Consider the following 12,741-nt stretch of genomic DNA (forward strand, 5'->3'; position numbering starts at 1 on the left):
GTGACGGGCCCTGGGACAGTGCCGGGCCCTGGGACAGTGCCGGACCCTGGGATAATGCCGGGATCTGGGACAATTCTGGGCCCTGGGACAGTGCCGGGCCCTGGGACAGTGCCGGGCCCTGGGACGGAGCCGGACCCTGGGACAATGCCGGGATCTGGGACAATGCCGGGATCTGGGACAGAGCCGGTCCTGGCTCGGGGCGGGCACCGCGCCCCTCCTCGGGCTCGCCTTTCCCCGGCTGCCAGCACCGCGTCCCTCGGGCCCTGGTTCCGGGAGCGGCCGAGCCGGAGCATCCCCGCTCGGCGCGGGACGGCGGGACGCGGGTGCCGGGGCTCGCAGGGACGGCGGGGCGGCCATGGCTGGAGATCTGGTGCCCTCTAGTGGGGCCGGGCCCGAGCCCGCAAGAAACCTTCCCGCTGGACGCTGCCTTGCGTAACTCCATCTCTGTCTCTGTTTGGTTTTAGATGCTACAACTGCGGTGGCCTCGACCACCACGCTAAAGAATGTAGTCTACCTCCGCAGCCAAAGAAGTGCCATTACTGTCAGAGCATCATGCACATGGTGGCTAACTGCCCCCATAAAACTGTCTCGCAGCAGCCCACTAGTTCTCAGGGAAGACACGAAGCCGAACCGCAGCCTTCCACTTCTGCCTTGCTGAGAGAAGGGGGAGGGACGCACGGCTTCTCGTCTCCATCGTACTCTCAGGAAGGCAGGTCGGAGATGTCGGAGCGCTCGGGCAGGTCACCACAGGAAGTGTCGTCGAGTAAGTTGTCTGCGTCGCCTGAAGAACCAAACAGAAAGGGGCCTTCTGTTCAGAAAAGGAAAAAAACTTAATGCATTTTTCATAATGTTCCGTTTTCTTTACCCTCTTGGGATGTCTACCTCATGCAAGTACAGGGGAAATAATTCATTATCAGTAGCTGACCTGGAATTTTAACTACTGTTGAGGAACTGTGAATGTTTTGTTGTTTTTTGGTTTTTTTTCTTTGATAGACAAATCACTCCAAACAAAATACATTTGAGCAGGGTGCATTATGTTTTACTTTCTGTGTGTATGTGTGAGTGTGCATGTGTGTGTATGTATGTGTACATATCTATAAATATATATTTTTCCATCAGACCATTCTCCAGATCCCACCAGGCATTACTGTGAAGCAAAAGTCACAGTACCCACTCAATGTTCCTGAACTCATTCCTAGAACCAGTTTCTAAACGTCTTCAGAAAGCAAACAAGAAAACCCAATTTTCTGAAATTTCACTCAGAAACAAACCAAACCTGATAAACCACACAAAGAACTGAGATCAAGACTGTTATGTGTCTTGTAAACCAAAGGATACTTTCATATTTTAAAGCTGCCATATGGTACTAAAGATACTAAGACATCCCCCGTACCATCAATTTGAATTAGTTCCTTTTTCATCTCCACAAAATATCAAAACCCTCCCCTCCCCATGCCAGTGCAGGGCAGTTTCATGACTCAATACGACTCTCATTGCCACCACCCTTTGTTGGTGAGGAGTTTAAAGCTCCAGAAAAGACAATGAATGTGTAGTTTCTGTGATGGTTTCTCAAAACGTTTTGTTAAATTAATATGATTGTAACTGTAATTTAGATGTCTCTTGTGTAGGGGAGAATGTGTAAGTTGTTACCAAACAGACCCTTTTGAGTGGTGTCAGGATGCCATCCTGGTTAGCCATTTGTATACTGTGAACATTTAGGGTACCTTGGTGGCAGTAGTAGCCGCAGCAGCAGCAATTTCTCTTGGTCCCAAGTAGTGTCCCTCAATTTGAAGGGTCTTCCCCCTTATTTCCTGTTGAAATACCATGGAGAGAACTCCCTAGGGATTTTTATTGTTGTTGTTGTTGTCTGTTTGGGTTTTCAAGAAAACAAAATGCAAAGCTAAGGAGATCCTGGGCTGAATAGAGACTAAAGGTTGATGGGCACGTGGGGTTGCTCAGCTGGCCTCCCTAGATGAGGATGCAGCATGGGTGCAGACCAGCCTGAGTGGAGGGACCTGCAGATTTGCCAGAAGCCCTGGGCATCAGCTGCTTCTTGTGAACTGGGGGCTGCAGCTGACCAGCCTTGGTCCAGAGTGCCCTAGGACCACACACTTCTGTGTGGAAGAGGAGGAAGATTGGTGGCCTCAGAGTGAGACTCCCTGGGCTGCAGGCCTTGCTCAGGGTTAATAGAGTTGGAGCCTATCAAAACTTCAAGTCGCTTTCCATTTGTAACTTTTGAATTACCAAGTCATACGTAAGATAACGTACTCTGACAAATCCCATTGTGGATGTAAGTTAATTAGAGAAACCTGTATAATCCTTAACATTGGCAATAAACACAGGCTGTTAAAGCTTGAAAGTGTCGGGTAGGTTTAAGCTCGGATAATCAAACTAAAGAAACAGCCTGCATGAAAGGCCACAGCGAGCCAAAGTCTTACCCTGGTAACTCCTCTGCAGCCGATGGTTACAACAGGTATGCAGCTGGCTCACTGCGTGGCCTTTCCCCTTCCCACTTGTCCTGCCAGATGAGACTTTTACTGGTGCTGCTGCTGCTTCAGTGAACAGGTAGTCATCAAACTCCTCAGTGAAGGGCACAATTCTGAGAGAATTATTTTGTGTGAATTCCTTGCCAGTGTTTGCAAGAATCTCAAGGTTTGTACTGAAGTTCTCAGTAATGCTAATGCAAAGCTTACCTTTGACGATATTGAATGTGATATATCTATAGAGAACGTCCTTGCCTTACGTAAGGATAGTAAACTTATTTAAATTATGTAGACAAATCAAAGTGGCATTGCTTAACCTTCTAGTCGGTGTAAAAACCAGGTTAAACAGCAAAGATGCAAAACTTAGGTCACTTTGAAAATTTAAACCAAAGTTCCTTATAGAAATAGGCAACTGTGGATTTGAAAACTGGTCATTCCCTGTTTATATGTAAGAAGTTCAGAGCTGAGATAAAGAAATGTTTTCAACATGTGGATTTTTGTAGGTGCTGTTTGAAATCACTGTGCGCACCAAAGTCAGACTGAACTGCTAAGAGCACATACCAAACCCTATCTTATTGTTGAAAGCTTAAGGTTTTATTTTTATATATTAGAATGTTATCACTGTTACATAACATACTCAGGACAAAGAACTTTGCTCAGGGAATATACCACGTAATGTTTTTTCTTTACAGAATAGTCTACAGACCTGCTTACTCAGAACAAACCAAATAGTCTTAGACCTTTTTATCTCTATATAAGTATTATGTACTGATGTTAGTAACTACCTCTGAGTTGACATAGACCTACGTTTCTGATAATCAGATCTCAGCGTTTTGTATTATAAGTTCCTGTGAAATGATGAAGTGGTATTATGTACTGGTTGCTTATGTGAGCATTTGTGTCTTTATATCCACAGGGTCTGAGTTTTCAGAGATGCTGGGCAACCACAGCTCCCACTGACTTCCAGTTGGAGTTACTGGTGCTTGGCTTTTCTAGGAGGGGAGGGATGGGGGATGGGGGTGGAGGGGGAAGAACAAAAACACGAAAGCATCAAGCCCACTTTGTTTACATGGGTGACAATAAAATTATTATTCTGTTTACAGCAAAAGGCTACCTCATATCTACTGCATGAACACACCTTTGTGCTGCTGTGGCCTTAAAGGTGGCTGTTGATCTATGGTACATACTTTTTATCTGTACTGAATATGTGACTGTTAGTTCACCACTGCAGACGTTATGGTAAATACTTGTTTAAGATGAAGCATCCATTTGAAATTATGAGACCTTTCCAAACATTTCTTTGAAAGTTTTTATTTTTCTGTCCAAAGGATTATGGGCACTGTTCACGGGAATAAATACAGCTCCAGAAGAGACAAAAACGTACATGCCTAAGTTAAACATATCGCAGCATAAGCTGCAGCAGGTAACTACTTAGCACTGGGCTGCAGTAGGGAAAAAAATCTAGTTACACTCCTTCAATTGGCTGCTCCAAATAAGCAAAGAACCTTCTAAAGGAGGAGGCACAGACTGAGTTTGGGATTCTTCCTTCATGCCTAAGGACAAAATTAATATTCGGCAGCATTCACTCAGGCTGGATTTCCCCCTGTTCACCAGCCTGTCCTTGCCAGAGCACTCCACAATAAAACTCGTTTGAGTAGAAGTAGTTCAGTATCTGCTCAGACAGATGTATTTTTCTCCTAACAATAGTGGAGATAAGGTTAAACCTGAAGCAAGAATCTCCCTCCCTCCCCTTCCCCCATCCCAAAATGCTCAATGTGATTTAATTGTAAGGGACATTTTGAGATATTTTTTGCTCTTCCCCAAGGAGAGGTCACAATATTTAATTACACGCTACAAAAGATAGGCCATGAGGAAGACTTGTATTTGGAGGAAGAGCCAAATAACTTTTTGCTGCAGTTGATGGTAGATCTGGCATTGTAATACCATTTGCAATATTTTGCCTTTAGCCAGCTTTCAGGGAGTGCCAAATACCACATTCAGATCCTACCTCTTCCCGTTGTAGGCCTTCTTTTTCAGCCATTTTATTCTGCACCAGTGTTATCCTGGAGTTCCTGCTTGGTTCCTGCTAACTTAGTTTTGTTAATAGAACCCCATTAAAAAAAAAGTGCTTATAGATCTTGTACCATTCTTTGTAAGAAGAATTATAAAAGAACATGGGAAATCACATGGAGTCTTAAATTTAATTTAATTAATTTATCTGTAAGAAATGTTTATCATAAAAATATATATGTATTCCCCTGTGCTAGATATAAAAGTAATTGGGAAGATGTGTACATGTGCAGATGCACTGATTTTAATTTCCTAGAAGTCTTAATGAGATTTGAGTATTGTTTTAGAAACAAGCAGAGCCTTGTTAAATGCATCGATCTTATTTTGCTTAGTTTTATCAACAGCCTCTTTAAGATCCAGTGGTTGTGTTACCCCTGTTACAACTGTTGACTGATAACAAGAGGTTGATCTATGAACACACACTTCCTTTTTTTTTTTTTGTATAAACCAGGGCTGTGTATCAGCAGCTGTGGCAGTATTTTTCTGAGAATGTTGAAAAGTAGCAAGGTATTTGCTACCGTTGTCATTGAACCAAATGTATGAATATCTTTACAAAGGACAATGGTTTTGACTACCTCTTGGATTACTAAGTTAAGCAACAACTGTCTGACAAACATCACCAGACTGGCTTTAACTAGTATGTGTTGCTTGTGATAATAATAACAATAACCATACTAGAGACCAAAGTGAACACTGATTTCTATATGTCTTTAATACTGTGTCTTATCTAGTGTTTTTAAATTATCTTCTGTAGTATAGATTACCTCATTGTCCATTTTGACTTGTATGTTGTTTACAGGGTGAAATAAAAGAAGAATCACTTGAATTTTATGTTGTAAGAAAAAAACCTTGAGTTGAAGTTTTGAAAGTCATTTCACCTGTTTACTGTCTTGAGGGACTAAAGCACTGATTGCCTTTCTACATATCATGTATTTTATATTCTCATTTCATGCCTAATGTCTTTTTTTCCTGTCAGTCATGGATATTGTGAGGTTGAAAAGAATTACTTGATTAAAAATAAAACATATAACATTGGCATTTACCGTGAGCCTTTGAGATTTGCTTTATTTGCATGATAAAAACACACTGCATGTCACTGGGTAGTTTTCTTTTGCACCTATGCTCACTTAGTTTTGGGATGTTACCTTCAGAAAAAATAATTTGAGTTATATAAGTCATTGTTGGGGGGAGGGAGAAGTAAATGATTCATTCATACCTGAATCATACTTGCAGTGCTGAAAAAATTGTACCCCAAAACCTATTCAGCTATTGAAATTAAACTGCAGGATTACAGCTTTTGGTACTTACTCTCTGTGAGAATACACTGGACATTAAGGCTATCAGACATTTAGACATTTAGGTTATTATCTCACCTGAAAAGCTTTTGGTATTTAAGCCTCATCCCATCTTTATTACTGCTTCCATAACCTGTAAGCTTGTATATATCTATTTCATGGTAATTTAAACTGAGTTGAAGAGGGGTTTCTTTTTAGAAAGGAAAGTGCTGTCATTTTTCATTACCTGGAAATTCCTTCTCTAAATTACATAAAGTGTTATTAATGACTTGGATAGCATTAGCCCATCATTCTGTATTAAAATATTTGAGGACATGTATGTGCCAGCTCCAGGGCCTCTGTTTTAACACAGGGCTCTGCATGCAGTGATTAATGGCAAAATTTAAGAACCTCTTCTAACACAAGGAGGAATTTTTTTTTTCTAATTGCACAAACACCTGCATGAAAGGGTGACTATCTATTACTCTTCTAGTCACAGAAAACTTCCATTTACTTCCCCTTACCTCACCAGTCTAATACATGTCCTCAAAAAAGAGTGAGCTATGAAGATGTGTCCCAATCACGTCCAGTCACATCCAGTCACTCCCAACCTGTAGCCAAGTGGTTTCATCACTCTCCTGAAATGTGGAAGAGGTGATTCACAATCCCCTTGGCTGAGATCCTGTCCCACTGCTGGTGTCAGTCATGAGGAGTGAGGCTTTCTGTGAAAGATCTGATGAGTGCTCTGTGAAGAGCACAGTTCACACCAGATGCTTAAATGAGCTCCTGGCCAGCCTTAGCCCAGTGTTTCAGGGAATGGGAGGGGACACCTTGGGTGTGCCACCACCTAACTCCTGGAACACCCTGCAAGGTGACACAGGCAGGAGGAAGCCACCTCGGGGAGCACTGAGCAGCTCTGGCCATGCACAGATGTGGGAAACCCTTGGAACAAGTGAAATGAAAACTTCCTCTCCAGCAGTGTCTAATGTTGACTGAGACCAAAGCGCCACCTAGTTCTTCCCACCTCATCTCCCAAATGAGCAGCCCTCCTTCCCAGAGCCACTAAAAGTCAACATCTTCTTCCTTTCCCCTTTTTAGAGCTAATCCTTCACGTTATGGACAGGAAGCCTTGTCTTGTGCATTAGGCAAAGACAGCTCATCAGCAGTACCTAAATCCACTGCTGCAAGGCAAGGCCCCCCTTCCTAACCTTGCAGAGAAGTGATCACTGCCACACAGCATTAACAACAGCATTGCTCTGTGCCAACAAGAAGAAATCTTTGGGTTGAAACTTCTAATTTAGTCAATAGAGTAGCATCAAAACCACGGAAGCCTTTTGAAATAACAATAAAAGTAGCATGTTTATTTTCTTCCCTGTTCAGTGGGTCCTGGGACGCCTGCTTCCAAGCTATCTCCTGCCTTTCTGTAACCCTAAGTGCCAAAACAAATGTGTCCATTTTTGAAAGAATTGCATTTTCCTTGCAATCTGTTGGGAGCAAGAGCTCCCACAAGCCATTACATTTACACAAGCTATTAATTTCTAAACTACTCCTAATTTATGGTAGACTCAGCATACCTATCTCCTTCCCTCAACACCAGTCAACTTTTCTCCAATAACAAAAATACCCCAGATGCAAGTAATTTCACATACTTTCAAGCTGTTTACATAATTACCCCTCACACTTCCTGTATACTTGCACAGGAAGACACTCTGTGGTGGGCAGGAGGCAATTCATTCTGTGGATGAATATGTGATGTGAATTCTCCTGATATTAGTGTAATTCAGGTGATGTCCCAATTAATAAATGTAAACAGCATTTTGGCAAAGTGCTCTGCTGTTTCCAGTGTTGTCTGCTGCCTGCAATGTTGTTGACCTCTAGGATGAGCAGTCCCCTCAAGAGCATGTTACTCTGCACCAGTTATTATTTTTTGCAGTCATTGGCCACTGTAGCTGCCATCGAGCCCCAGGCACCTTTTCAGGCTGCTGGTGCTCAGTTAACATGCAGCTGGTCGATTTTTGTTTGCTGGCTGTTCAATATCTGGCCCTGGGCATCACTTGCTGCACAGCTCTTAGCCCAGCTATTCAGGGCTGGAGCAGCCAAACACTTCATAAACCAACAAAGATGGACTGGTGGGGTTTCTAATGTTCTCCAGCCAGGAGAAGGCAAACCAGGCAGAAAGAATGACAAGCCCTGAGCTTAGGTATCCATCCAGGTTTAGATGCTTACAACCCATTTACTTCCAAATAATCCAGGATTCCAGGCCAGGAAGTACCAGTTGTTGATCTACATTGACCTGCTGGACCTCCCAGGCTATTAAATTCAAAGCAGTTACAAGGGCATTGAATTTTAGCACTCGGCTTTAACTGGAGCCATGTTTGCTTGGGTGCTTTAAGAATATTTTCTAATAGGGCTTCAGGTCAGGCCTGAATGCTTTTGAGAAAAAAAAAGAGATGGTCTGCTCCATGACAGCTTGTTTTAATCACCTGCTGCTAACAAGTAGTGCCTCATTTTCCAGCTCCACTGGCTTCAACTTCCAGCTCTTTGTCCACTGTACTGAAAAGTCCTATGTGCACCAATAAGGAAATTCAACCCCCTTTCTTTAGTTTTTTAAATTATAGACATGACCCAGTATATATATATATATATATATATATATATATAAAAATGTAGAATTGCTTCCTCCTTTATCATTATTTTAAGAAACTTGCAACTTGCCTCATTCACAATGAAGTAAGGATATGCTGGGATAGCATATCAGCTCTGTCTTTAAAATCAGCCTTATTGAGCTGCCAGTGTTGGTCTTCAGTGTCCTAGAAAACTGGTTCTTTTGTCTTCTTTCCCTTTTGGAAACATGCTGGATTATCATGCGCTGGGTTCTTTAAAGCAATTAGCTAAAACTGCCCCGCCAAAACCAAATCGAACAAAATAATAATAAAAAACAATGAACAACCAAATCCACTTCAGTTGGAGCACCCAAAATACTTGAGGCAATCAGACTAATCAGACATTTTGGGAAATACTGGCTGAAAGTTACTAGAATGATGTAGATTAAGTTGAATTTGGAAGTATTTTGGGAGTTGCCTATGAAAGAAAGCAGCGATGCCGTTTCTCCCCCAAGGCAGCACAGCAAGGGTGGGGGCTTGAAGCTCAGCAAGTTCCTTTCCATTCAGGCCCTGTTTCTTTCATCTCTCCTTGACCTACACTGACAGCTGTGACAAAAAGTCACAGTCAAGCCTGCTGAACCGTAACTTCTCTGGAGTTTCAAGCCTGAGAGTTTCTGAAAAGCAGCTGTCTTGCACAAAGCTGTGCAGAGAGGAGCAGAGGCTGCCCCCACAGAGACCCTCTGCTCGGCTGCTGCGGCGTGGGAGGGTGAAGGGGACAGGCACAAGCACCACACCAGCAGTGCCTGAGCCCTAAGATCTGTTTGTCTGTCAGCAAAAGCCAAGGGGAATTAAAGCAAAAGAACTGCAGGAACAGACATATGGTTTCAGCACCAGGTGATTAAGAAAAAAAAAAAAAAGAAAGAATAGAAAAGGAAAAAAGAGGGCAAGGTTTGCTAGCCACTCTGCCCAAAGAATCTGGAAAAAATAGGATTAGTGGCAGCTCCTGGAGTCTGGGGACAGCAAATCAGGGGGCTTCAAAGAGCAGCAATAGGCTCAGGTGCCTTTCCATCTGTTTCAGTAATGCTCCATTTTCAGACCAGGGTTTGGGGTTGTTTCTCCTGATGACTCATGAAGAAGTGATGGCCCTGAATTGACCTGAGTACTAAAAGCTACAGCCTTGTTCCCCTGCCCATACTGGGTTTGCTGCCAGGTTTGGGGGTGTGGGGGCAGGGGCAGCTGTGCCCCTCCAGCCCATGGAAGTCCATGGGGCAGCAGGTGGATGCCCAGAGGATGCTGTGAGCCCGGGAGAATCCCACACTGGAGCAGGCTTCTGGCAGGACCTGTGGCCCCATGAAGGACCCACACTGAACCCTCCTGTTCCTGAGGGTCAGCAGCCCATGCAAGGCACCCACACTGGAGCAGTGCATGAACCACTGCAGCCCATGGGAAGGACTCACTTCACTGGAGAAGTTTATGAAGGAATGTCTTCCATGAGAGGGACACCACTCTGGAGCAGGGGAAGAGTGTGAGGAGCCCTCTCCCTGAGGAGAAAGGAGAAGCAGAGACAACCTACCTGTGATAAGCCTACCACAATCCACAATGTCCATTCCCCTGCAATGCTGGCAGGAAAGAGAGAGGTTTTGGGAATAAAACTGAGCTCAGAAAGAAGGTGTGGGGGAAAGAAGTGGGGAAGTTATTTTTAGATTTTGTTTCTCATTACCCTACTCTGGTTTGATTGGTAATAAATTATGCTAATTTCCCCAAGTCAAGTCTGTTTTCCCTATGACAGTGACTGGTGATTGATCTCTCCCTGTCCTTATCTGGACCTGGATGAATCTTTTATTACATTTTCCCTCCCCTGTCCAGCTGAAGAGGGAGCAATAGAGCAGCTTTGGTGGGCATCTGGTGTCTAGCTGGGGCAGCACACTGCCCAAAAGTCAAGAGAGGCTGAGAGTATTTCCCCTTGAGCCAGTACTAGTGAGAAACAGCCAGAGAAACCTCTGCAGAGCATCCTCTGGCTGCTGTGCTCTTCTGAAGAGTCACCACAGTCCTGCTGGATGAAGGCCATGAACCACAAAGGGGAAGGTAAAATCTTGTTCCTAGAAACCTCACAAAGCTTCCCAGAAACTGCAAGGGAGGGGCTGAAGTTCCAGCTGTTTGACCAGACAGCATCATCTCTACAGGCAGTGGTGTAAAACCTCCCTTCTTTTGTCTACTTATGATTTCCTGCCCTTCAGCTTGACAAAGTGGCAAAGGTAGGCCTAGGGTTCTTCACAATTTTTCTGCAAGATTAACATTTTCTGAACACTGGCAACTGGTAGGTTTTTGGGACTGGGAATGACAATATGCTGATCTATTTCAGAGGCTTAAAACAGGTATTTTTCTCTACAAACAAGAAGTATTTCAAATCAGCAGTACTGACAGTGTTTTCCACAGCAGGGATTAGGACCGATTTTCAGGTGAATTTTTTCAGTGAAAACAGCCCACCTGCCTCTTTTTACATGGATTTGAAGCCCTGCAGCAAGACACAGACACCACAGGAGCAGGGAAGGTAATGGAAGGAAATGCATCAATCAGCACCCATCTTGAGCCCCTTAGGAGCACAAGGTATTTATGAGCTTGCAGCTAAGAGCTACAAGCAGCTACCAGAAAAACCTTGTCACCCTCATGAGTCACACAGGGACATGCTATACTCACTCAAAATCAAAACAAAATCATCCATTTCCTGGAACACTACCAGCACAAAGCCTCAGTGAAGTGACAGGATACAAGAAGAGAGGGCTGGTAGGAGAATAAAGAAGGTCAAGAGTCTCTTTCAATTGGTTTCCTCTCGCTGCAGAGAGGCTCTGGCAGGGCCCAAGAGCCACAGGGGCTCCTGGGGTCACCCTGAGCCCCCAGCTGAGCTTCCCAGGCCCGTGCCAGGGTCCAGCCACACTCATCACCCGGTGCCTCTTCAGTGTCCATCCAACCCATTGCTTCTGAGCCTGGCTTTGTCCCCACTGAGTCAAAGGGGCAAGGATTTGGGTCACTGTGAGCCTTTGTTGGAAAGGTTCCCTAAATTAGCTCCTCTGTTTGAGATAAAAGAAGAAAGGGGTCCATCTTTATTTTCCCCATTCACCCACTGTAATTACTCCATCTCATCCCTGTCTGCTATTCACTGGCTCTCAGCAAGGCCTTGGCAGCCAGGTCACAGGTCAGCAGGGAGGACAAGCCCCTGCTTCCCTGAAAAGGATTGAAATGTTTTAAGTGCAGCTTCCAGAACGTGCCAATCCCTTCTGGAAAAGTGGGCTTGGTGAACCACACCTGCAGTGACATGGTGAGGAGAGCACAGGTCTGGAAATCCCTGCTCCTGCACTTCATTCTCTGGTCATCACTTGCTTTGCTCAGGTTCTCAGGAAAACAGTTCATGTACCCTGAGTCTCTTTATTGTGCACTGCTTTATTTCTCCAGATTACATAGCAAGGTACTTGCCTGGTGAAGTTTCAGATCTGCTCAGCTGCCTTGTTTGTATCTTTATTTTTAATGCAATGTGTAATTTTGCTGTTGTTTGTAGAGGGGCTGTTGGACAGCTCTGTACATGTCAAGTACCAGCTCTAATATGAAATGTACAGGTAAGATCTCCCAGGCCTTAGGAAAAAAAGTGCAATTGCCCTGTGACTATTTGTTTGTTTGAAAAGATAGACATCAAAACAACATAAAACAAAAACTGGGGGAATTAGCTCTGTTCTGGCATCAGTGCCAAGGATCCAGCTGGAGCTGCTTCTCTGCTTGAAGGTACCACACACCATAAGGTGACAGCTTCTGGTACAAGCAATAAATGCAAAAACCCACAGCTGTGGGGGTGGGCTGAAAGAAGAAAATGTCTCTCTTTTAGCAGTTTCCTTTTACAGAGAAGGCTGGCTCAAAGGGATTAACATACAGGTGTTCTCCAAGCCCAAAGAAGAGGGGAAAGACCCCAAAACACTAAACCTAGTTTCCTTTAACAGCACTTTGAAATGGGTCAGGCATAGGTGAGCACTGAACACCCAGCCCTCTGACCTTAAAGAGGGGAGCCCTGGGCTGGGCCAGACAAAACCAGCAGAAGGGGTTTTACCTTTCCCTGTCCCATTCTGAAGGGGTAGGAGCTGTCAGGGAAGAGAAGAGCTAGCTGGAATCTTGAATGCCTTAGGATTGCCACAGCAGCAGCTGCAAAAAAGAATCTGCTGCCTCCCTGCTGTAATTCACAGTGTACAAAATCCTAATGAGGCAGGTTTTGATGAGAAATATCCCATTTACCTGGCCATGAGGGTAGCACTCACTCTGCAAGAGCCA

At 44.2% G+C, this 12,741-nt stretch overlaps 1 protein-coding gene across 1 annotated transcript in view; it reads left to right on the forward strand.

Annotated features, from left to right (window-relative positions):
• The window catches only part of LIN28B (lin-28 homolog B), a 101,804-nt gene extending 96,208 nt beyond the window's left edge, over positions 1 to 5,596 (forward strand). Inside the window, exon 5 of the mRNA XM_071446559.1 lies at positions 465 to 5,596. Within this exon, the coding sequence (XP_071302660.1) occupies positions 465 to 834 (370 nt within the window). The 3' untranslated portion in view covers positions 835 to 5,596. The remainder of the gene's footprint in view (positions 1 to 464) is intronic.
• Positions 5,597 to 12,741: the final 7,145 nt, after the last annotated feature.

Source organism: Agelaius tricolor, unplaced genomic scaffold, assembly GCF_023055355.1.
Source record: "Agelaius tricolor isolate 1412-34295 unplaced genomic scaffold, bAgeTri1.0.p SCAF_1, whole genome shotgun sequence".
NCBI classification, from domain to species: Eukaryota; Metazoa; Chordata; class Aves; order Passeriformes; family Icteridae; genus Agelaius; species Agelaius tricolor.